The sequence below is a fragment of the Hypanus sabinus genome, chromosome 7 (genome assembly GCF_030144855.1).
Source record: "Hypanus sabinus isolate sHypSab1 chromosome 7, sHypSab1.hap1, whole genome shotgun sequence".
Taxonomy (NCBI): Eukaryota; Metazoa; Chordata; class Chondrichthyes; order Myliobatiformes; family Dasyatidae; genus Hypanus; species Hypanus sabinus.
In genome coordinates, this window is record NC_082712.1 from 164,106,602 (window position 1) to 164,133,571 (window position 26,970).

At 42.4% G+C, this 26,970-nt stretch overlaps 1 protein-coding gene across 1 annotated transcript in view; it reads right to left on the minus strand.

Moving 5' to 3' along the window:
• nav2a (neuron navigator 2a) overlaps positions 1 to 26,970 on the minus strand; it is a 498,795-nt gene that overhangs the window by 316,189 nt on the left and 155,636 nt on the right. The window contains exons 4-6 of the mRNA XM_059976038.1: positions 24,407 to 24,479; positions 14,920 to 15,181; positions 8,713 to 8,861 (exon numbers count right to left, since the gene is read on the minus strand). Of these exons, the coding sequence (XP_059832021.1) occupies positions 8,713 to 8,861; positions 14,920 to 15,181; positions 24,407 to 24,479 (484 nt within the window). The remainder of the gene's footprint in view (positions 1 to 8,712; positions 8,862 to 14,919; positions 15,182 to 24,406; positions 24,480 to 26,970) is intronic.

A 26,970-nucleotide genomic window follows, 5' to 3' on the forward strand; every position in this document is an offset into this window, starting at 1 on the left:
GTCTACCCCTTGGGAAAGGGCATGAACGGTAGGGCGAGAGAGCGCATCCGCCACGACATTGTCCTTACCCGAGACGTGCCGGACATCCGTTGTGTATTCAGAGATGTAGGACAGGTGGCGTTGCTGGCGGGATGACCAGGGGTCGGATGCTTTCGTAAACGCAAAGGTAAGCGGTTTGTGGTCCGTGAACGCGGTGAAGGGCCGACCTTCTAGGAAGTACCTGAAATGCCGGATTGCCAGGTAGAGCGCCAACAGTTCCCGGTCAAAAGCACTGTACTTGAGCTCGGGTGGCCGCAGGTGTTTGCTGAAAAACGCCAGGGGTTGCCAGCGACCTGCGATGAGCTGCTCCAGCACCCCACCGACTGCCGTGTTTGATGCGTCCACTGTGAGGGCGGTAGGGGTGTCCATTCTGGGATGTACTAGCATTGCGGCGTCAGCCAAAGCTTCCTTCGTTTGAACGAAAGCGGCGGCGGACTCCTCGTCCCAGGTAATGTCCTTGCTCGGACCCGACATCAGGGCGAACAGGGGGCGCATGATCCGGGCAGCTGAAGGGAGGAAGCGGCGGTAGAAATTGACCATACCTACGAATTCCTGAAGGCCTTTGACCGTGGTGGGTCGGGGGAAGTGGCGGACCGCATCTACCTTAGCGGGCAGAGGGGTTGCCCCGTCTTTAGTAATCCTGTGGCCCAGGAAGTCAATGGTATCAAGTCCGAACTGGCATTTGGCAGGGTTAATTGTAAGACCGTACTCACTCAGTCGGGCGCAGAGTTGACGGAGGTGGGACAGATGCTCCTGACGACTGCCGCTGGCTATGAGGATGTCATCCAAATAGATGAACGCGAAGTCCAGGTCCCGTCCCACCGCGTCCATTAACCGCTGGAACGTCTGTGCGGCATTCTTCAGGCCGAACGGCATGCGGAGGAACTCGAAGAGGCCAAACGGGGTGATGAGAGCCGTCTTGGGGACGTCGTCAGGATGCATCGGGATTTGATGGTACCCTCGGACAAGGTCGACCTTGGAGAAGATCCGGGCGCCGTGCAGGTTTGCCGCAAAGTCCTGAATGTGCGGCACAGGGTAGCGGTCCGGTGTGGTAGCCTCGTTCAGCCTGCGGTAGTCGCCGCACAGTCTCCAGCCCCCCGTCGCTTTGGGCACCATGTGCAGGGGGGAAGCCCAGGGGCTGTCGGACCGCCGGATGATCCCCAATTCCTCCATTCTCTGGAACTCCTCCTTCGCCAGTCGGAGCTTGTCCGGGGGAAGCCGCCGAGCACGGGCATGGAGGGGTGGTCCCTGTGTCGGGATGTGGTGCTGTACGCCGTGCCTGGGCATGGCTGCTGTGAACTGCGGTGCCAGAACCGATGGGAACTCCGCCAGGACCCTGGTGAAGTCGTTGTCGGACAGCGTGATGGAGCCGAGGTGAGGGGCTGGCAACTGGGCCGCGCCCAGGGAGAACGTCTGAAAGGTCTCGGCGTGTACCAGTCTCTTCCTGGGCAGGTCAACCAGCAGGCTGTGAGCTCGCAAAAAATCCGCACCCAGAAGCGGTTGGGCTACGGCGGCCAGTGTGAAGTCCCACGTGAACTGGCTGGGGCCGAACTGTAGCTGCACCTGACGGGTGCCATAGGTCCTTACTGTGCTGCCATTCACGGCCCTCAGGGGGGGACCCGGTGCCCTGCTGCGAGTGTCGTAACTTGTCGGAGGTAAAACGCTGACCTCAGCCCCAGTATCGACCAAAAAGCGGCGTCCCGACCTGCTATCCCACACATACAGGAGGCTATCCCGATGGCCAGCCGCCGTAGCCATCAGCGGCGGCTGGCCCTGGCGTTTCCCGGGAACTTGCAGGGCGGGCGGCAACGGCGGGCTTCTGCGCCCCACCGCTGGTGGTAGAAGCACCAGTGGTCATTGGGCCGGGGGTTAGTGGGCTCTGCGGCCGGGCCTGGACTGGTTTGCTGCCGGGAGCGTGGCTGGGTGATCTGTGCGATGGACGCCCCGCTCACCTTTCTGGCGTTCCACAGCAAGTCCGCCCGGGCTGCCACCTTCCGGGGTCACTGAAATCCGCGTCGGACAGCAGCAGGCGTATGTCCTCGGGCAGCTGCTCCAGGAATGCCTGCTCAAACATGAGGCCTGTGTGTCCCTCGGCCAGAGACAACATCTCGTTCATTAAAGCCGATGGAGGTCTGTCGCCCAAGCCATCCAGGTGCAGTAAACGGGCAGCCCGCTCGCGCCGTGAGAGTCCGAAAATCCTGAGGAGCAGGGCTTTGAATTCCGTGTACTTGCCGTCTGCCGGGGGCGACTGTACGAACTCCGCGACCTGGGCAGCTGTGTCCTGGTCGAGGGAGCCCACCACGTAGTAGTAGCGGGTGTCTTCTGAGGTGATCCGGCGAACGTGGAATTGGGCTTCGGCTTGCTGGAACCATAGGTCCGGGCGCTGTGTCCAGAAACCCGGCAGTTTCAACGAAACCGCATGAACAGAGGCGGCGTCGGTCATTTCTGGTCCAAAAATCGTTTGGACCGTCGGGGTCACCAATTGTAGCGGTGTGCTACAAACAGCGCTAAAATTACGACACGGAGTCGGTAACTGCAGTCGAAGGAAAAACTTTATTCGAAAACTTCAGCCTCACTTTTAAGCCTCTGTCAACCGGCCCCCCATGGCGAAGAGGCTCCAAAGCTCTGTGCTCGCAAACCCCCGTAGGCTATCTAATTGTGAGTCGGTTCGCATACGCTAGGAAATGAGCCGCCACAGTATCAACAATAGTTTCAATGGCCAATGAGTGGTAATGGAAATGGAGTCATGGTTTTCATTGCAGGAACAAAAGTTTAAGTTGGAAGACACTTTTTTTTAATTCAGAGCATTATCAGGGAACTTTAATTTTACTATAATAACACTGTTATATAGTATATATTATTATATATTAAAGTAATAATAACAATTATTACTATAATAATTTTACTATAAGAACACTGAGGCTGTCTACAAAAAGGGTCAGAGCCGTCTCTATTTCCTGAGGAGACTGAGGTCCTTTAACATCTGCCGGACGATGCTGAGGATGTTCTACGAGTCTGTGGTGGCCAGTGCTATCATGTTTGCTGTTGTGTACTGGGGCAGCAGGCTGAGGGCAGCAGACACCAACAGAATCAACAAACTCATTCATAAGGCCAGTGATGTTGTGGGGGTGGAACTGGACTGTCTGACGGTGGTGTTTGAAAAGAGGATGCTGTCCAAGTTGTATGCCATCTTGGACAATGACAATGTCTCCCATCCACTCCATAATATACTGGTTAGGCACAAGAGTACATTCAGCCAGAGACTCATTCCACCGAGATACAACACTGAGCGTCATAGGAAGTCATTCCTACCTGTGGCCATCAAACTTTACAACTCCTCCCTCGGAGTGTCAGACACCCTGAGCCAATAGGCTGGTCCTGGACTTATTTCCATTTGGCATGATTAACTTATTATTATTTAATTATTTATGGTTTTATATTGCTATATTTCTTCACTATTCACAATTTCCCTCGGGATTAATAAAGTATGTCTGTCTGTCCGCCTGTCTGTAATTGACTGAGTTTAATAGACTCCTGTGCCAAAATCGCCAACAAAGAAAGAAGGACCCATAAAGATGTGTGGTATTCATCTAGTCTTATTATACAAGAACAATGTATGATACGTTACTGATTTGGACACCAATTCCTACAAAAAGGGGATTAAAAAACTCAAAGTGATGGATTAAAAGATGGAGTTTAACCCGAAAATCTGTGAAGTGATTTGCTATGGTAGGTCGAACTTGAAAGTGGTATAGGGTTTATGGCAGGATTCTTAGCAGTGCGAAGAACAGAGGGAACTCAGGATCCATGCCCATAGATAGCTGGAAATTACCACTCAAGTTGACAGGGTTGTTCAGAAGGCTTTCGTTGTGTTGCCCATCATTAGACAGAGGATCGAGTTCAAGAGCCGCAAGGTAATGCTGCAGTTCTATAAAACCCTGGTTAGACCACACTTGGAGTATTGTGTTCAGCAATGGTTGCCTCATTATAGGAAGGATGTGGCAGTTTTGGAGAGGAGGCAAAGGAGATTTACCAGGATGCTGCTTGGATACCAGAGCATGTCTTATGAAGATAGGTTAGGTTAAGTGAGCTAGGGGTTTTCTCTTTGGAGAGAAAGCCAAGAGGTGACTTGATGGAAATGTATAAGAGGCATAGATAAGAGTGGACAGAGATCTTTCCCGGGGTGGCAATGGCTAAAAGGAAGAGGCAGAATTTTAAGGTGATTGGAAAAAAGTAAAGGGAAGGTAAGATTTTTTTTAACACAGAGAGTGGTAGGTACGTGGCACAACTAGATACATAAGGATATTTAAATAGGTACATGAATAACAGAAAAATGGAGGACTATATGGGAGGAAAGGGTTAGTTTTAACTTAGAATAGATTGAAAGGTCAGCACATCGTTGTGTACTGAAGGGCCTGCACTGTGCTGTAATGTTGGATGTTCTATGTTGTAAAAGATGCAGAAATATTGTGCAGTCTTCTGGACCAGACATCCAACCCTACCCTCATCAACACCAGTTCAGAGACTATTCGATTCTCTGTAAGGAGAACTAAAAGTCCCAGAACTTTGCCCTTCCCAAAAAGTAAACCTCCAGTCACATTAATCATTCTTCAACTGCTGGGAGCAGCTTTCCAATGAGGTTTCAAAAAGCATCCATCACCACATGGCTGCAGGATTGATATTCTTGCCTTTACACAGCCATTACTGCCAGCTTACTCAACTTTGGTTATTCAAATATATTTAGGACATTATAACTTCATTGTGACTACATAATAAGCCTAAAAAAAATCTTGTCCTTTCTTCCCAATTTCCCCACATTTCTATAATGCTTTAACTTTCTCCAAAGAGCTGTGGATCACTGCAAGTCACACTCACCTTTAAATCAGAAGGGGAGAAAAATTGTACTTTTGAGTCTGAAACTACTGCCAAAACCCCAGACTTACAATCCAGAGAACCACTGAAGGAATTTTGGAGATTTTACTTCCTGGACAGATCACTTTTCATTTGGCTCTATGCTAAGAAAGACCACGGCTGTTCCCTCTTTTGTCATCACTGGACTATTTGATCCACCAACAGCAAGACAAGGGTTTCCAACCTTTTTTAAGCCATGAACTCCTACCATTAGCCGAGAGGTCTGTGGACCCCAGGTTGGGAAACTCTGCTGTAGGGTATGTACAAACAAATAGGCAGGAAAAATCACTTCAGACATTGCCCACTCCGCAAACTGCCTTTTCCAAAAGTTCCCTTCTGGAAAGCACTATGAGGCTATTAAAACAAAAACTTCACACCTTCTTAAAAGTTTCTTCCCCCAGGTAGTTAACCTGAGCAACCATTCTACTTTGCCCCCTCCCCCACCCCGCTTTGTCTAATACCCGTCACTGCACTACAAACACTGTGAACCACTTTTTAACACAAGATGTTGCAATCAGTCTCATGAAAAGCCGCACGGAGACGGATGGTAAGGTGGAGGGAGAGTGTGCACTGACAGCATCCGAGCCACTGTGTTTGTGTTTAAAATGGGGATCTTGCTGTGTGCACAAACGAGGAGGACTTTCTTTTGTCAGAGGTGGTGAATCTGTGGAATTCAATGCCATGGGGTTGAGAGGGATAATAAATCAGTCATGATCAAATGGAGGAGAGTCTCAATAGGCCAAAAGGCCTAATTCTACGCCAATGTCTTGCGATTGTCATGTTTTTGACATTTCTGACTACACTTCAAACATATTTTACTGAATGCAAAGTGCTTTGGAATGTTGAGCAATCCATAAAAATTCAAACTCTCTCTTCATTTACAGGCAGTAATCGATGATTCATGATTTATTATTAACTGAACCACAGCCAAGATTCAATTACAAAACAATTTTACACCTCAGAAGATCTTATGACCTTATATTTAGAAAGAAATCTCCACACAGTCATTCTTTCAGGCTGAAAAAAGGTGTCAGCCAAGGGACTAAACAATTTATTTTAATAAGGTAACACTTTCTTCCTGCATATCATATAGCTTGGCTGAATATCATGTTATATTTGGTGATCAGCTGACATAAATCCTTCACCTCTCAGCGAACCGCCATGTCATCTGTGCCAGCAAGATTAAACTTCAACGGCACAATGATTTTACCTCAAAAGTTGACGGGCAAATTTACTGCTCGTGTGTCAGCAATACTGCTGACTCTGGAATGGTTTATGTTCTGAGTATGAGAAAACTCCAAACAGCTGTTGTCAGTAATTTTCTCCAGAGTTCCATACAGGCAGAAAATTTTATAAGATGACTAAGTACCAAAATCTGCTCCATATTATAACAAACTATTTTATCAGAGCCACAGTAATAAATTAACACATCATTTAAAAATCTTAATTTTGAAGCAGTATTCTCACTTGCTGTATATTAAAGAAAATTCAAAAGAAAAACAGATGCTGGAAATCTGAAAATAAAAGCAAATCTCTGGAAATACTCAGCAGTTCAGGCAACGTTTTGGCATATTCTGCTTTTTTTTAAAATTTCCCACTTAAATGAGCATCTTTTTGCCTTTGTTACCCAATAGCACACTTCCACCACAAGATTGTAACGGCAATCTAATGCAAATGCAACTAACTAGATTGATCAAAATAGCATGGTTCTTTGTTTCACAGATAATCAAGTACAAAGTTTAAAATAATGAGAAAACAGACCTGATATGCAGAAGCACAGGAGAAGTTAATTTTAAGAAACTTTGTGAGGACTGAAGCTGGAATGAAGGTCTTGGCTTGAAACATTAACTGTTCATTCATTTCCATTGATGCTGTGTAACCTGCTGAGTTCCTTCAACATTTTGTGTGAGTTGCTTTGGATTTCCAACATATGCAGACTTTCTCGTGAATAAGTTGTAATGAGTTGTAATAAGTTGTAATAGATGTAGGAATAATTATCTCTCAGAGGGGAGAAAGTTATTTTTGGGGAGAAGAAGAGGGAATGTCAAAGAAAGTACTTTGGAAGCAAATTCAAAATTAATTCTCAGCAGGCTAATGACTAAATATTTGAAGGGAGAAGTTCTGCAAGACCATGAAGGGAAGCAGGAGAGGGATCTGACCCTGAGCTTTTCCACTGAAAAAGCTGATTTTTTCTGTGTGGCTGATTTTCACCTGATTGTGGCACAGGTATAATGCATCCGATTCAGTTTTATTTATCACATGGACTTGGAAATGGACAGGGAAATGCATCATTTTCACCAACAACCAACAAATCCGCGGATGCGCTAAGGACAGCCTGTAAATGTCCAGTGCCAATATAACACGTCCACAATGCTCGGCAGAACACTCCGGGCAACAGGACAGTAACAGCAAAACAAGTCTCTTACCATCCTCCCTCCCACCCTACATGTACACAGTCCCCTAACCCCACGACAGGCTGTCTACAACCTCCGACCGACTCACAGATTTGCAAACACTGGGCTCTGTCTTCCCCAGCAGATTCACAAGATGCACTGGGATTCTTTGGCTTTGCTTTTATATTTGAAGCAACTTCTAAAGATATAATTGAGATCACAGAGTTTTTGCCCACTTCTGATATGAAGCCTATGCCCTGTAGATGACACGAGATAGAATGGAAAGGAAAAAGAGATCAATAACTCAGTAATTTGACTGGATGAATGGAATTTACACAAAACATAATCAAAATGTTTCTGCTTCTCCACACACTACCTCCCTCTGCTGGCAGGAGGGAGATGGGCTCCTCAACAGAAAAGTCATTGATACAAACCAGAAATCTCCAGTGAGACATTTTCAAAGATCAACATTGTGCACAACCATATAACTGCTTTGTAAAAATTCTCAGTGGAAAAGACCAAACTGCCAAAATTCAAACAATATAAATTTACTCATTGCATTGAAACAAAAATTATCCAATGCATTACACTCTTGAAATCTCCAAAAATCCCTGGTAAATAACTCAAAGATGAAGACAAGGGTTCAAGAGAATGGGGAACATGCTTGGGAAGGCTAAAGGATCAGCTGTATTCTTTCCTCAAAATACAGCTAATCCTTTAGCCTCTCCAAGCATGTTCCCTGTTCTCCTGAACCTTTGTTCGCTTCTTAAAGAGTTACCTACTGGGGATTTTTGGAGATTTTAACAGAATACTAATATAATGCATATTTCCATGATGTGAATTGGTTCTGACATGATAGACGAATTAGGGAGCACAATCTGCATTCTGTAGATTGCATTGGTTATAGTGTGATATGGGCCCTGAAGACAACTACAGCCTGTTCTGCTATCACACAGCTTTCCACAACATGAGGGTACTTAGGAAAATAACTTTTGCATTATTGCAGGACTGTTTCATCAATAATTCCTGTGCAGGTTTATAGATTAACTGGCCATTATAAACTGTCCTCCTTGTGTTTAATTAGTTTCAGAAATGGTGGGAGAGGTTGTGAACAGAATATGGTTACAATGAAAAATGGAATTGGTGTAGAATGGTTGGCAAGAGCACAGTGAGCCAAGTGGCTTTTACCTCTGCTGTCTGCCTCCATAATTTGACTTTGATTTATCTGAGAGTGTGCACTTTAAATCCAAGTACACATCCACATGAATAGATTTGAGTGCCTGTTTGGGGCTTCAGCTGAAGTGAGATAACATCAACAGGGGTCAAATCTTCACCAAGAACACTAAGAAGCTGCTGAAGATGTAAATACCTTTGTCATTGCTTACTGCTGGATTATGACCAGATTTGGATTTATCGAAGGTGTTAAAGCTCTGACTGCGCCTGTTGTTGGCATTGGTGGACACACGAGTCTTGGTCTCACTGCCTGCAGCTGACAATCTCGTGGTGGGTGCTGGAAGCCTGGAGTTAAACAGATAAAAACAGGAGGTAACCAACCAAACTGAAAAACTGCTAACATTGAACAGAATGATGTGAAGCAAGGTTGTTACCAAACAAAAACCCATACCAATGACATAGTTCCTAATTCAGACACATTTCACAGTGCTGACATCAATATGGTGCCGTGAACACTGATGAAGATACACTGCATGCCATTAAAATCATGTAATCGAAATTAAATGTTTGAGGAGATACATATGCAGCTTGTGAATGGAAATCCTGTCCTAACATTTGGTCAGATGGCAGTCAAGAGAAAATATTAAAGTAAATTGAAGTGAATATTGATTGAATCATATTGGGGAGAAAGATGAAGAGAGTCCCCTCCACACGACTATGGCATTCAGGGCCCTTGATGGACCAAGATGCAAATCAATCTAAGTATCAACAGGCTGAATTTACATAATTTTAAAGAGCTGCTCTGTAACAAATTAATTTATTGTCTCAAAGACCTCTTACATATGCTTAACAAGACATCAGAACAGTAGAAGATCTCCAGTCCAAAACATAGGAACAATGAAAATGGGATTATCTGCACACAAAATATATTGTTCATATATTCAGAATTCTAGCCAAAATGGATTATTACTTTTCCTGTACAACTCAGTCCCACATATATGTGCATAAAAATTATAAATGGTTATTTAAAAAAAATAGAATATATTCTATTCTTGTGTAAAGAATATATACAATAGTATAACACTATATGAATTCCAGCAGATATACAAAAACAGCATTATAAAAAAGGTTAGGATCAGTACAATCTAAGTTCTTTGAAACCGCATTTCCTCTAGAATTCAGACTGGAGATCTGCTGTAAAACACTGCTCAGTCATATTCTTCAGACTATTGCCATTTACAAAATTGAAAAGTAGGTGTAACTGGACACACAAAAGTAAAGATTTCCAATTTTGGGCAAATCATTTAAGCTCTGAGTTCTGTTTACAAAACTGTGAATGATGACTAAGATGCAGTATTGTAAATTTTTTCTACTCCTTTAACATTCATGTACATCTCCAAATTCAATTTTCAACAACCGCAGATTAAAAGATTAAATCATTTTAAAATATTACTCTATCGAGGGTTAGGAGAATATTTTGGAACAGTGTTTTACTGCTATTCACAGCTTTAAACAAAAGCTTTGTACAGAGCAATCAGCACACTCGACCAAGCCAAGGCACAAATAAAGTACTGATTTAATCCCCATTATGAAACATTTTCAGATCTCTGTAAACTTACCAATTTTGGAGTCAATTAGCAAATTAACTAATTGCACAGCTGAACATTTCAACTTCAACTAAAGACTGGCTGAAATATACCACTGGGAGTTAATTAGTCAAGAGTGTAAAGTACTGAAGGGTCTCCAGCAAGGAATCAATTGTTTCAAGAGGGCCAGGGAAGATTACCAACAGAGGTGATACACATAACTCACGCACATCAAAAAAAAGAGGACTGCACTCTTAAGTAACAGAAAAAACAAAGCTATTTATTGCTGAGCTCAATAAGCATTGCGACAAAAGCAAAATACTGCAGAGTCTGCAAATCTGAAGGGAAAATAAGGAATGCAGGAAACAGTTTGCAAGCCAGATAGCATCTGTGGAGAGAGAAACAGGGTTAACATTTCAGGCCAATGATCTCACATCCCAAATGCTAATTCCGTTTCTCCGTCCCCAAATGCTGCTGCCCAACTTGCTGAATGGTTGCAGAACTTCTGTTTCTACTTCGGCAAGCACTGCGGTTAAGGTACCCTTGCTACTTAGCAAGCTCGCACAATGGCTGGCCATGCAGTTACAGTCACGTAAGATGCCTCAGATGTTAAAAGCGATCAGTGGGCTAAAAACAAGCAAGACCAGCTGACCTAGAGGTCTTTCTCTGAGTGGGCGCAATTCTTGTGCTTTTGCTTTGTGATGGTAACCTGGATGACACACTGCATGACAGAGAAGAAGAAAGGAAAAATATGATCATGAATAAGAGAGAGAGCATGATAGAATAGCAACAGCAGAGAACATGCAACATGAGTCTTTGTCGAACTCCTCGGCTCCACAGTTCCATTCTCCACTTCCAAAGACTTCAGAAGCTACAAAGCAAATTTTAACCTAGATCCAAATACTCACAGAATATTAAGTACAATTCTCAAAACTGTTTGACAAAGTAACCTTTCGAGACTTGAAGTTAGTAATTGGACTAGGATGAAAGAGTGATATAGGAATATTTATATCATTATGCTTAATACTAACTGAAACATTAAATGAATATTTATGTTAACACCGTTTCTGAAATAAGGCTTAAGAAATACAAAGTTAGAAGTGGAAAGCTGCGAAGATAAAACCTTGGCAACACAAACAAAGTGCTGGAGGAACTCAGAAGGTCAGACATCATCTACGGAAAGGAATAAACAGCGGACGTTTTGGGCTGAGACTCTGTCAGTCCTGATGAAGGTTCTCAACCCCAAACATCGACTGTTCATTCCTTTCCGTACTTACTTCCTGACCTAGTGAGCTCCTCCAGCATTTTGTGTGTGTTGCCTTGGATTTCCAGCATCTGTCGATTTCCTTGTGTTTGAAGGTAAAACTTCCTTAGGTAAAAGATTGTAAATATGTGGAATAGTTTACACATAGAACCAGTGGAAGGAGAGAATGCTAGAAATTCACACAGGATGATGGATAATTATTTTGGAAGATGAATAGATTAAATGCTGTCAAGTTACCTATATATGATGTATATAGTCAGCACAATATAGATAACCAATTCTATATGGTTCTGTGTTCCTAAAGACTTCAGGAGAGTTTTATCATGAGTTTTTCTGATATCCTGGAACTTGCCTTGGAATTGTTGCAAATTGGGAACTATTTCCCAAAGTTTGCTGTGAATCTGCACGATTTCTTAATTGCAATCTCTAGCAATAGTCATGGTCAGTTTTTGCACTAGGCTACACAATCAACTGGATTAGGCACCCTATTTAACTTGCATCAAAGAATAACTTCACTGAGGTACATCACTCCACTGGGAAGGGAAATCAATGCCAAAACAAGCTACCTTCCTTCATCAACAACAGATTATACTAGCAATCAGAAATTTACTATAATATTCTGGGCTCTTGCACATGTACAAAGCATCTCAAATGAATGAAAGGGATAATACTGGAGGTAACTTTTGGTTGAATTCTGATGCAAATCCAGAAATGGTGTACAGCAAAACTGTCAGATTCTTGCAAAGATCAGAGAAATTATATCCATTTTCTTTACTGTCAAATTGAGAAATGCTTGATCCTCGGGTGCCCTGCTTGGTCAAAAGATTTACAGATTTGGGGCAGTGTGGCTGAACAAGTAGGTGTGGGCCCACAACTGTAATTTTTTGTAAATCTTTCACGTATCCCCTAGCGAATGGCCAGAGGGACAGGTCTGCAATATATCTTCAGTTTCCCACTAAGCATTAGCTATCGCACACATCAAGTTGGAATGCAACAAGGACAAAAAGAGAATGATTTTAACTTATGCCCTCCCCAATGACTTCTTGTAGAAATGAACCACATTGCTGATCCATACAGACTAGCAAGATCCCACTTAGATGCCAGGTTTCGCCTTCAGCACCCACATCAATAACAAATATCATCTTCTCTCTTGTGCAGTGCTATATGCGATGCATTTCCAAAGGCTTCCACGGGGATAATACAGCACAGATGTTGTTCGTCAACTGTGACCAAGAGAATTGACAGAGATCCAAATTTTCATCGCCTGAAATGATACTCAGATCCAACATTAACACTTTTTTTCCCTCACTGAGTTCCAAACTGTTGCTTTCATGGTGAAACAAAACCCAAGCAGTGAATTAAATTCACAAAATAATATCAGGTTAAAACGTAATTCGTTTACAAAGACTAAACCATGAAGACAACACAACTGTAAGTCAATAGCTTGCCTCTGCCCTAGTACTACTTTTATCTGGCAGCTTCAAAAATTGTTACTCTCGAACTGTTACAATTGAGTATCATTCAACTATTGAATGAGAAATGGGTACTCTAAATAAAAATGCATGAGTTTAAAAGTCGGGTTAAGTTTTTCTGTGTGTATTTACAAGGTGTGGGATTCACTCCAGTTTAAGATGGGTGCTGGTGAACTTTTGACTGGTGGCTAACGAAAAAAAGAAAACTAACTGCTTTATTAATCTCACTTTTTCCAGCAAATGATCATCGTTAGTTATAGTCTGTATCTTCTCTTTAGACTTGGAGGCAATTCGAAGCAGCAGAACAGAGTCAAGGCAAGGTGGTGGGCCTATCGCCAAGAGCAAGGAAGGTTTGATCGTTTTAAGCGCTGCGTGCCGAAGACCAGATTGAGTTGGTGAGGTCTGGGCAGCAGAGCATACTGAAGTGGCGGAACTTGATGTTTGGACAGAGACTTAACGCAGGGCTGAATCTGAAAGGTTGGTTACAGGCTGAATCGAGGCGGTAGGGTCCAAGCAACCGAGCAGGTCAGGGGTGACTAAACCCGATGTTTGGACAGAGATTTAAACACAGGGCCAAATAAGAAAGATTGGGTACCGTCCAAATGGAGGTGGTGGGATCCTGGCACCAGAGCATTTGGAGGAGATTGAACCTGATGTTTGGACGTCAATTTAGGCACCGGTCCAGATGGAAAAGGTCAGGATGATGGGGCATGAGGCAAGGGACAGGCCAGTTGCACGACTTGGCTCTACACTGAACCAAGCTGAACGACAGAACGCTCCTTGCGGACTTCGACTCAGAATGCTATCTGCTTGTGCGATGTGTTTTTTCTCTATGTACATTAGGTGCTTGATAGTCTTTTTTTAAAAAAAGAATGGGTCCTTTTGGGTTTTTTCATTTTATGGCTGCCTATTAGGAGATGAATCTCAAGGTTGTATAATGTATATATACATTGGTCATAAATGTACTTCTGCAGTCCATGTCAGGTAGGACTTCCACAGTGCAATTGGATAGGGTTTGCTTGGATTTAGATCCCACCAGATAAATTACTAAATTACATTTAAGCACAATATTTTGCCTAAAATGCATACAGTCCAAGCATTTTTGGATGAATTGTAATAGTACCCATTTCTATCCAACATCTTCAAAAATCATTCCTTTATCTTTGTGAATCATGTTTGCAAAGCAGTTTTTGCTACCCACTCCTGGTTGAAGGTGAAAGAATCAAATACATACTGTGAAGCTTTACCAGGGAGGGGTGGTAACCCCTCTTCTAAGTGCCCTTGACATGATTTAATCAATTATTTTTTGTTGAATTGCACTTCACAACTTGTCATGGTGGATGAGATCAGTATACCTACTATAAATTAGGACAAAGAGAATTCCTTGCTATTTGGATCTCTCAAATTATTACCAAAAACAATCTTTAGAAGATACAGTTACAAGCAATAATTTCATTTCCAATGCTTCATGATGAACCAATGAGTTAGAAGGCAGACTATGGAATCCTACAGCAGAGAGGTGACTTGATAGAATGTACAAGATGATACAAGTCACAGATCTAGTGGACAGCCAGACTTTTTCCTAGGGAGAAAATCGTTAATATGAGGGGTCCATTATGTTAATATGAATGGAGTAAAGTATGGGGAGTGATGTTAAAGGCAAGTTTTTTTTTTACATAGAGAGTGGTAGGTGCATGGAACGTGCTGCCTGGATGGTTATAAAGGCAGATACATTGGAGACATTTAGGAAACACTTAGATAGACTCATGGATGACAGGAAAATTAAGGGCTACTGTATGTAGGAAGGAAAGGGTTACATTAATCTGGGAGTAAGTAAAAAAGTGACACAACATCATGGGCCAATGGGCCTGTACTGTTCTATGTTTCTGAGAAGTAGATCATTCACCCACTCCAGTCCACTATGTTGAAAATTGATATCAAAATACTTTCCAAAACACTGGAATGAACCCCAATACCAGGATCACACTTTGGATTTTCCCTATGAGTCTTTATTTTAATAGTAACATCAATATTTCACATTGAAAAGCGTTCCATTTATCAATGTAAAAGTCAAAGCAAACCTTGACTGCATTTCCAACTGTGCTTTCTGTTGGCACTGTGGTTGCACTTGGTGGTGAGGTTGGGTGTAAGGTGTGCCCTGTGCCTGTTGCTGAAGGCCAAGCTGACACTGGGAATGCTGAGGAGGAAGATGCTGAGGCACCTGCTGCTGGCAGACAACTGAGGGCTGATGCTGCTGCTTCTGTGCCTGCTGTTGTTGCTGCTTATATCGGGAAAGACTGAAGAAGAGACCCAGGATGGCCTTCAGGTTTCCATTCCGGATTTCTGAAACAGATAAAGCATTAATATGTTATTCAGTCTATGGTAAGCAAAATGTTCAAAGGAAATTTATTATCAAAATACAATTATATCCCATACAGAATCTTTAGATTTATTTTCTTGTGGGCATACTCAATAAATCCATAATTGAATAATAACCATAATAAAATCAATGAACCGCACCAACAGGAGTGCGACCAGTATGTAAAAGACAACAAACTGTGCAAATACTAAAAGAAAGAAACAACTATAATCATAAATAAATAAGCAACAAATATCAAGAACATGAGATGAAGAGCCTTGAAAGTGAGTCCATAAGTTGTGGAAACGGTTCAAAGATGGGGCAAGTGAAGTTGAGTGAAGTTATGTCCTTTGGTTCAAGAGCCTGATGGTTGAAGGGAATAACTGTTCCTGAACCTGGTGGTGTGAGTTATGAGACTCTTGTAACTTCTTTCTGATGGCCACAGTGAGAAGACAGCATGTCCTGGTTGGTGGGGATCCCTGATGATGATGTGAGAATGGCTTTAGTCATGATGCACTGGGACATACCCACAACTTTTTGTAGGATTTTCTGTTCAAGAGCATTAGTATTTCCACACCAGGCTGTGATGCAGCCAGTTAATATACTCTCCAGTACAAGTTTATAAGTTTGTCAAAGTTTTAGATGTCATGCCGAATCTTCACAAACTTCTAAATAGATGTGTTACTGTTCTTTCTTCATAATTGCACTTAACTGCTGGGCCAAGAACAGGTCCTCCAAAATAATAATTCTGAGGTATTTAAAGTTGCTGATGCTCTCCACCTCTGATGCTCTGATGAGGACTCTGGTTTCCTCCTCCTGAAGTCAATAGTTAGCTCCTTGGTTTTGCTACGTTGAGTAAGAGGTTGTCGTTGTGACACCACTCAGCTAGATTTTCAATCTCTCTCCTGTATGCTGATTCATCACCACCTTTCATTCAGCCTACAGCAGTGGTGTCATCAGCAAATATGGCATTGGAGTTCTGCTTAGCGAGTCGAGCAGGGGGCTAAGTGGTGATAGAGATTGCAGGGGAGACCTTGTTGCCACTCCAAACAGATTGGGGTCTGTAAGTGAGGAAGTTGCTGGATCAAATGTCCAACATTCATTGCGTTCTCCATTTTAGCTATCATTTTTGAAGTGAGATTACAATTTTGACATTTTTATATAATGTCTCCCCATCTCTACCTCCAAGGCTCTCTCCTTTATTTCTCTATTTTATTTATTTTGATTTTGTTTAGAGACACAGCAAAGTAACAGGCCCTTCCGCTCCAATGAGCCCATGTTGCCCAATTACATCAATGGGACTAATTAGCCCACTAAACCACGTCTTTGGAATGTGGGAGGAAACTGGAGCACCCAGAAGAGACTCGTGCAGGTAGAGGGAAAACGTACAAATTCCTTACAGACCACGGCGGGAATTGAACACAGGTTGCTCGTGCAGTAATAATAGTGATACACTAACTGCTACACTACCATGCCAATCAATCTTTCAATCTGTGAAAATTTTTTGTTATAGTTATTTTAAACCATACCCTGCTTTGGATTTTCCATCCAAAACACATCAGAAATGTTGTGTAATCAGTCAATACAATCAGTGGCCCTTTCATTAGGTACAGAAGGGAAACCCTGTTTGGTCTTCCACACACAACTGTTGTAACATGTGGTTATTCCAGTTACTGCCACCTTCCTGTCAGTTTGAACAACTCTAGCCACTCCCTGCTGACCTTTTTCGTTAACAAGGTATTTCTGGCACAGAACTACCATTCACTGGTAGTTCTTTTTGCACTATTTCCTGTAAACTGTTCCGCATGAAAATAACGCCTGGATGCTATGTTGCCTCCCTGGTGCCAGGATCATGGGTCTCCGATCAGTTTGTATGGCATTCTCAAGGGCAAATATTGGCACCAATGACATAGGTAGATAAGGTGAGGAGGTTCTGAAGAGATATTAGGGAGCTAGGTGGAAAGCTGAGAAACTGGAGCTCCATGGTAGTTATCTCTGGACTGCTGCCTGTGCCACGCACCAGTCAGGGTAAGAGAAGATTGATTTGCCAGGTGAATGCGCGACTGAGGAACTGGTACAGGGTGTAGGTGTTCAGATTTATAGATCATTGGGGTCTCTTCTGGGAAAGATATGACCTGCACAAAAGGGACAGGTTACACCAGAACCTGACAGGGTGCAATATCCTTGCTGACAGATTAGCTACAGTTGTTTGGGTGGGTTTACACTAATTTGGCAGCGGGATGGGAACCAGAGTGATAGTGCTGAAGCAGAGGTAGTTGGTTTACAAACAGAGGCAATGTATAGTGGAACTCCTAGCAAGGAGAGACAGACGGTAGGCCAAAACTGCAGTCTACAGAATGAGTTACTTCACAAAAGGTAGACAAAATTGAAAAGGGTGAATACAGGACTGAAGGTCTTATATTTGAATGCACATGGTACACTGAATAAGGTAGATAGTCTTGCAGCACAGTTACAGGTTGGCATGTATGATGCGGCAGGCATCACTGAATCATAGCTGAAAGATAGTCCACGCTGCGGAGAAGTATCAGAGAGACAAACGAAAGCTGGCTGAGCAGCAAGAAGAGGTGCAGCAAAAGCTATTGCAAATGCAGCTCAGAAAAAGGAAAAAGCAAAAAGATGCTGCCAGGCACCACCAGTGTGAGTACAGCCATTAAAGTGAATGAAGCACCACGAGATGGAGGAACCGGTCATTCTGTCAGTCAAGGGCCAGAAAACCCCATACCAATAATGAATGTCTTCGGAGGAGCATTTCCACAGATGCCCTATCAGGGACAGAGTAGATTTAAGCAACAGCCCAGACAGGACTGGAAGTCCCAAGGAGGGGGGCAGAGGAGTTATGGGCAGACTGGTTAGAAAGCAGACTAGAGGGATGGGATGCTGACCAAAATGGCAATAGCTGCAGGTGTTGTATTGATAAGTTGTGCACTTATTCTGTGCTGTTTTCGTCCATGTCTCAAGACTTTGATAGTGCGTGCGACAGCAAAATGATTCCTGATGCTCCTGGAAATTGTTGAATCTGACCCCAGACAAGGAGAAAAACCAATGAGGTACTGCTACAGTCTGCGCGATGCATCAAATGGACTGGAGGGAGTTAATGATGTGGACACTAGTCTGTAAAGGTGTCTGAGTCTTCTTCCCTGTCTCAGCTATGGAGGGACAGGTTTTTGGCTCAGCAGCCTAGGGTAACAGAGGGATGATTTTGAGCTCCGAGTACAGAAATTGTAGTTGACCCAAATTTGGGATTAAAATACTGGACTTTATTTTGGCTTTGGTGCACGGCCTCTGAGTGTTCTCTTTCTGTGTGAGACCCTGTGGGTCTCAAAGGGGGGATTATATTGAGAAATATACCTGACATAATCACTATATATACCTGAAATATAACCACTATGTACTCACTCCTATGTACTGAATATTACTATGTATTATTTTACTAGACACATTTTGCTATGTATTGTTTTACTAGATACCTTGTATTCTCTTAGCTACATACTGTGGCAGTTAAGGAACATCTGTTTAGCTAGCAGCACTAATTAGCTGAAATGTACTCCATGTATTATACTCAGCCTTTGTTTATTAAGAGATAACGGTGGCGGACAGGATGGTACAAGCAGAAGATGTAATGTGAGGGAGGTTAAGGAGGCTGACTGAGAAACAACCTTGGCCAGGAATGAGGCCCAAGATGTGAACTGGAAAGAAATACTGGTGACACACCGAGAGCTAGTCATGGGGGATTTCAATGTGCAGATAGATTGAGAAAAATCAGTTGGTGCTGGATTCCAAGTTGGGATATTTCTAGAATGCCTATGAGATGGCTTTTTAGAGCAGCTTGCGATTGAGCCCACTAGAGGATCAGCTATTGTGGATGGGTTGATGTGCAATGAACCAGAATGGATTAGAGAGCCGAAGGTAAAAGAACCCTTAGGTTTAAGTGATCATAATATGATCAAATTCACCCTTAAATTTGAGAAGGAGAAGCTGAAGTCAGATATATCAGTATTACAGTGGAGTAAAGGGAATTACAGAAGCATGAGAGAGGAGTAGTCAGAATTGACTAGAAATGAACACTGGTAGGGTTGACTGCAGAACAGCAATAGCTGGAATTTCTGGAAGCAATTCGGAAGGCACAGGATATATACATTCCAAAGAAGAAGTATTCTAAAGGCAAAATGACACAACTGTGGCTAACAAGAGAAGTCAAAGCCAACATAAAAGCCAACGAGAGGGCATATAGTAGAGCAAAAATTAGAGGATTGAGAAGCTTTCAAATGCCAACAGGGCAACTAACAAGGTCATTAATAATGTAAAGATGGAATCCAAAAGTAAACTAGCCAATAATATTACAGAGGATACCAAAAGTTTCTTCAGATACATTAAGTGTAAAAAAGAGGCGAGAGAGGATATTGGACTGCTGAAACGATGCTGAAGAGGTAATGGTGGACTAGATTCTGGAATGGTTTTGGAAGACTGGAAAGTTGGAAATGCCACTCAACTCTTCACAGAATGAGAGAGGCAGAAAAAAAGGAAATTATAGGCCAGTCAGTCTGACTTTAGCAGCTGTGAAGATGTTGGAGTCGATTGTCAAGGATGTGGTTTCTGGTTACATGATGAAATGGGCTATAGTCAGCATGGTTTTCTAAAGGGAAAATCTTGCCTGACAAATTTGTTGGAATTCTTTGAAGAAATAACAAGCAGGATAGACAAGAAATTTGGTTGATGTTGTGTACTTGGATTTTCTGAAGGCCTTTTACAAGGTGCCACACATGAGGCTGCTTAACAAGCAATGAGCCCATGGTATTACAGAAAAGATTCCTGCATGGATAAAGCAGTGACTGACTGGCAGGAGACAAAGAGCGGGAACAAAGGGAGCCTTTGCTGGTTGGCTGCCAGTGATTAGTAGTGTTCCACAGGGGTGTGTGTTGGGACCAACTCTTTTTACATTACATGTTAACGATTTGGATGAAGGAATTGATGGCTTTGTTGCAAAGACTGCAGATGATATGAAGATAGCTGGAGGGGCAAATAGTTTTGAGGAAGTAGAGAGGCTACAGAAGGACTTAGAGAGATTAGGAGAATGGGCAAAGAAATGGCAGATGGAATACAGTGTCAGGAAGTGCATGGTCATGCACTTTGGTAGCAGAAATGAAAGGGTGAATTATTTAGTAAATGGAGAAAAAAAATACAAAAAAACTGAGGTGCAAAGGGACTTCGGAGAGCTTGTGCAGGATTCCCACAAGGTTAATTGGCAGGTTGAGTCTGTGGTGAGGAAGACAAATGCAACATTAGCATTCATTTCAAGAGGACTAGCACTAGTAAGGCCTGGATTGGAGAACTGAGAGCAGGGTTGGGCTCCTTATAGTGGAAAGAATGTGCTGAAACTGGAGAGGCTTCAAAGGAGGTTCATGAAAATGATTCCAGGTTAGAATGGCTTTTCATATAAAGAGTGTTTGGTGGCTCTGGGCCTGCATTCACTAGAATTCAGAAGAATGAAGGCTGACCTCATTGAAACCTATTGAATGGTGAAAGGCCTTGATAAAGTGGATGTGGAGAGGATGTTTCCTATGGTGGGAAAGTCTAAGAGCAGAGGACACAGCCTCAGAATAGAGGGGTGTCATTTTAGAACGGAGATAAGGAGCAATTTTTTTTTTAGCCAGAGAGTGGTGAATCTGTGGAATTCGTTGCCACAGGGAGCTGTGGAAGCCAAGTCTGTATGTATATTTAAGGCAGAGGTTGATAGATTCTTGATTGGTCAGGGCATGAAGGGATATGGGGAGAGGGCAGGAGAATAGGGCTGAGAGGAAAAGTGGATCAGCCATGATGAAATGGCAGAGCAGACTCAATGGGCCAAATAGCCTAAGTCTGCACCAATGCCTTATGGCCTAAATTTCCCAGGAGATCAGCATTTTCTGTGATACTCAACCCATCCCATCTGTCACCAATAATTATTCCATGGTCAAAGTCACTTAGATCACATTTCTTCCCATTTTGATGTTTGGTCTGAACAACAACTGAACCTCTTGACGATGTCTGCATGCTTCTATGCATTGAGTAGCTGTCACCTGATTGGCCGATCAGGCACATTGTGAAGCAGGTATACAGGTGGGCCTAATAGTGGTTCTTTAAGATTGTTATAGGTGAGGGTGGTAGTGACAATTAGCTCGCACTACCTTTTAAGTGCTCTCAATGGAATACGTCTCAAACAGCCTCTGAAAACTAAGTCCAGCTCCTGCCCTTCAGAATCAGAATCAGGTTTATTCTCACTGGCATGTGTCGTGAAATTTGTTAACTTAGCAGCAGTTCAAAGCAATACATAAAGGAGAAGAAAAAAATAATGAAAAAATAAATCAATTACAGCATATATATATTGAATAGATTAAAAATTGTACATGAACGGAAATAATATATATTAAAAAAGTGAGGTTGTGTTCATGGGTTCAATGTCCATTTAGGAATCAGATGGCAGAGGGGAAGAAGCTGTTCCCAAATCACTGAGTGTGTGCCTTCAGGCTTCTGTATCTCCTACCTGATGATAACAGTGAGAAAAGGGCATGCCCTGGGTGCTGGGGGTCCTTAATAATTGACACTATGTTTCTGAAACACTACTCCTTGAAGAGGTCCTGGGTACTTTGTACGCTAGTACTCCAGATGGAGCAGACTAAATTTATGTAGCTTTTTTCGGTCCTAAGCAGTAAGACAGTGATGCAGCCTGTCAGAATGCTCTCCACAGTACATCTGTAGACATTTTTGAGTGGTTTTGTTGATGTACCAAATCTCCTCATGTGTGGCTTAGCTACTAAACTCAGAGCCATTTCTTCTGGCAGGAGAAAGGACAAAGGTGAAGCCTTAAAACCAGTCGCTTCAGGTAGATAGGGCTCATTAACCATGGTTGGCAAGTCATCTCAGACAACGAAAGCTCTGATCTCAAACCTCTGCTGCCTTGTGGATACACCCTTTCAACAGGGAATGCTTTGGGTAGAAAACCCTGAGGAAAATTTCAGAACTGGAGTCCCTTAGACAGTTCTGCATGGAGTTCAACACTGACTGGCATCTCCTGTAATGCCGATGGTGCCAAACTGCATCGGCCTCTGCCATTCTTTTGGATTCATCAGCTGCTTGTGGAGCGAGGGAGCCTGCTACATGGGCAACAGCTTGCTCTCCATATCGTACTGCCCTGTGTATCACATAGACAGCAGGGATGCAACATCCATGGTTGACCCCAACTAATGGAGGGCCTTTGACAAAGTGGCCATTGAGTGCATACCATGCACACAAACACTTAAATGAGCACCGTGTTTTCTTCAGTAATCTCCACATTCCTCCAGAGTATAGATGCTTCAACAAAGTTAGTTTATGTCACTTAATTTGAAGATGGATTTAATAATTTTGATGAAAGCATGCTGTTGCACTGCTTTCCAAACCCCACTGTACCAGTTCAAGATGACTTGATGAGAAAACAATTCATATTCACATGGTTTAAATTTTCTCAGACAGCCAACATGGGACTTGCCAGTAATGCCCAGATACCGGAGCATTAAACCCTGAAACAAAACATGCCATACCTTCCACAGAAAGCTAATTCAACACCTTTAACCTGTTAACTAATTTTCTGCCACATACAACATTTTGCAGAGGTTATGGCAATAATAATTGTATACAATCTGGAATGAATCTATTTGAGATATAGTATTGTTTATATCTGGAACAGATATGCTGGATATATTTGAAAGAACAGTTCTTTAAACTTCCCTTTGAAGGTACTGAGAACAGGAATTGCAATGCTATGTTGAAGTTGTACAAGATGTTGTTGAGGCCTAATTTGGAGTATTCTGTGAAGTCCTGGTCTCCTACCAACAAAAGAGATATCAATAAAATTGAAAGAGTGCAGAAAAAATTTACAAGGGCGTTGCTGGGACTTGAGGACCTGAGTTATAAGTTAAGGTTAAATAGGTTAGGACTTTATTGTCTGGAGCATAGGAAAATGAGACGAGATTTGACAGAGGTATACAAAATTATGAAGGGTATAGATAGCAAGCTTTTTCCACTGAGGTTGGGTGAGACACGAATTAGAGGTCATAGGTTAAGGCTTAAAGGTGAAAAGTTTAAGGGGAACATGAGGGGGAACTTCTTCACTCGGACAGTAGTGAGAGTGTGGAACGAGCTGCCAGCATAAGTGGTGGATACAGATTCAATTTCAACATTGAATTTAGATAGTTACATGATGGGAGGGGAATGGAGGGCTATGGCCCAGGAGCAGGATGGGGCTAGGCAGATTAGTTTGGCATGGAATAGATGGGCTGAGGGGTCTGTTTCTGTGCTGTAGTGTTCTATGACTCCATGACAGCAGTGTTTGCAAAAGATGCATATTAAGACCAATGTTATCAAAAATTACAGCAAAGGAATCAATTAAACTAAACTCTTGGGCAGTGGGACTGAACATGTCTGAGGAAGGATTAGATTCAAATCCAAATTACTGTGCTTCAAAGGGCCACTTGCATGATACATTGTATTTTAACCACAAAAACTCAGAGCTGGTGTTTTTGGTTACATATATGAAGACATATGTGGTTTTATACATTTGACAGCATAAGCTGCCTGTTTCTATTCTGAATCTTTCACATCCTGAAGACAGGCAAGTATTTCTAGTCCACATCCAGAACATACTTCAAGCATTTGAGCTAACTACATGCTGTAACATTTCATTTCTTGCTAGGGAAGCATACTGGACTTCTGCTTGAGAGAAAATGGGGCTCATCACCATCAATCTCGGAGTTTTTCCTCTTCTCCAATAACCACCTTTTGCCAGATGATTCTATAGAGATGAGGAGCCAGCTCCAAACATCACTAACTCACTGACAATGAGATACGCAGGATTCAGTGGGCTCAAGTGGTTTTACTGTTTCTAGCAAGTGTTGATAATGTGGCAGTTGGGAGGTTTAGATAATTATACAAATTTTCTTATGTTCTTGAACATAGTCAAATTTCAAAAAGCACTTTGGACAGTTAGCTTGGAGTGTTAAAAATATGGTTATGGAAGAAAGCTAAACTAATATGCCTCCTGCCTAAACTGTACACACCATAAAGTGGCTTGTAAAGAAAGATTTGAAGTGATAAAGTTGTCCAACACTGGAGATGAATTGACAACATTTCTGCTTAACAGCCAATGTGGCTTGAGACCACATTGTGTTTCTTACCTTCTGCTGAAAGACCCTGTATATTAACTCCTTTGGCAGCCAAGAAACTCAGGCACACATCAATATTTTCAATCTAGAGAAAGATGGACACAAAGAGAAAGAGCAATTTAAATTGTTTCACTGAGCAAGAGATTATTCAATCTACTTCAAATGAGATGTTAACTTCCAAGGACAATTCAGATGTTTTCTTCAGCTGCTTTCAAATGACCAACTGATCAACCAAAAATGGGGGAGAGAGAGAAAAAAAAATCATCGAATACTGCTGACTTTTCTTGTCATTTCTCCAACTCACTTATCCAACATGTCTAGCAAAGACTAGCTTGTAAATATAAGAATGTATAATTGCAGTCACCGCTGCTAAAGAAAAAACAGAAGGAATACAATTAAGTGTTGAAGATGAACAAATAGAAGGAATTTCTAATTTTGCTGAAAGGAGATATGACCTTATAAAATACTGGAGGAACTCAGCAGGTCGAGTAGCATCCATGGAAAGGAATAAACATTTGATGTTTCAGACCGAGACCCTTCACCATGATGGAGAGGAAGGGAGAAAAGCTAGAATAAGAAAGTGAGGGGTGAGGAAGGACTACAAGTTAGAAGGTGATACTTCCAGTTTGTATTTCTAGCTTCCAGCTTCTACTTCTTCTCATCCTTCCCCCATTCTTCTTCTGGCTTCTTCCCCCTTCCATTCCAGTCCTGTTGAAGGTTCTCAGCCTGAAACATCACCTGTTTTTTTTTTCTGTTTATTTGAAAGGAGGCTGAAAATTAGGCCGAGTGCTCCTACAACAACAAACTCTCACTCAATGGCAGCAGAACCAAACAGCTAATTATTGAACTACAGGAGGAGGAAACCAGAGGTCCATGAGCCAATCTTCATTAGGTTATCAGAGGTGGAGAGGGTCAGCAATATTAAGTACTTTGGCGTGATCAATTCAGAAGATCTGTCCTGGGCCCAACAGATAAGTGCCACTACAAAGAAGGGATGGCAATACATCTACTTTCTTAGAAGTTTGTGAAGATTCAGTATGCCATCTAAAACTTCTGACAGTCTTCTTTAAGATGATGATGGAGAATATACTGACTGGTTATACCAAGGCCTGGTATGGAAACCCTTGAACAGAAAGGCCTACAGAAAGTGCTGGATAAAGCCCAGTCCACCCCAACTATTCAGCACATGTACAAGGAGTGCTGTCACAGGAAGGCAGCACACACCATTCAGGCCATGGTCTCTTCTTCCTGCTGCCATCAGGAAGGAGGTATAAAAGACTCAGGTCCCACACCACCAGGTTCAGGAACAGTCACTGCCCTTCAACCGTCAGGGTCTGGAACCAGTGGGGAAATCCTCACTCAACTTAACTTGTCCCAACATTGATCCAAGGACTCACTTTCAAGGACTCTTCAATTCATGTTTGCAATATTTATTGCTTACTTTCTATAATATGTTTTTCTTTTTGTATTTGCACAGCTTTTTGACTTTGTTGTGTGCAGTTTTTCACTTATTCTACTATGTTCCTTGTATTTTGTATTCACTGTGAAAGCCCGCAAAAAATGAATATGAGTATGTAACCTTACAGTGCCCTGAGATTCATTTTTTGCGGGCATTCTTGTTATTTCTTTTTGTTATTGTTATTTCAATAACAGTACTTGTTATTTCAATTTGATTGACAAGCTCACTAATACATAGTAAAAGTATGCAGGCTACTTTATCCCACTGTATTACAAACACAAATCCTTTCAAATCAGGTTAACAAGATGATCTTCTTCAGCAGTCCCTTGTTTCCACTGCTGTTCTGAAGAGAGGAAGGTGTCTGTGGATGAATTATTTACTGTGGGGTGTGGATTGACACCAGCTAGCCTTCGTAATCAATGCTTGAACTGAAACAGGCTTTAGTTTGCCCAATTATTTGCCATTAAATGCATTTTAATTTGTTGCCCATTCTGTACATCATGATTGTCTCAGTTTTAATATCATAGACTGACAAATGCCTCTGATAAACTTAGAGATCTACAAAAGGAACAAAATGTTTGCTGTTTAGAGGGGAATATTTTGCACTCTTATCATAATTTTATGAATTTGCACATCACACAACAAATTTTCTTGTTGCCTGACAAGGCTTCTTAGAATTAATCCTATGTAAAATCACATCAAGGAAAAGAATTATGTACTTTGCCTCTTGGAAAACTGCCTAGGCTGAAACAATACAGAACTATGTGTATTTTTTCTCCATTCCGGCTTCCCTTTTACTTCTCCTGTCCTGCCTATGACCTGCCCCTGGTTCCCCTCCTCCTTCCATCTCTCCCATGGCCCACTATTTTCTCCGTTGGTGCTGCCTGACCTGCTGAGTTCCTCCAGCGTTTGTTGTGTATTGCTCTGGATTTCCAGTATCTGCAGAATCTCTTGTGTTTATCAAATAAGGTGACATTAAAAAAAGCATGAATTAATGTTTAGCAACATCATATTTTTAAAAGAAAGAACTTGCTCTGATGGCATTTTGCACATAATCAGAATATTCCACAACACTTCAAAGCCAATTAATTGCATTGGAAGTGCTGGCACTGCTATG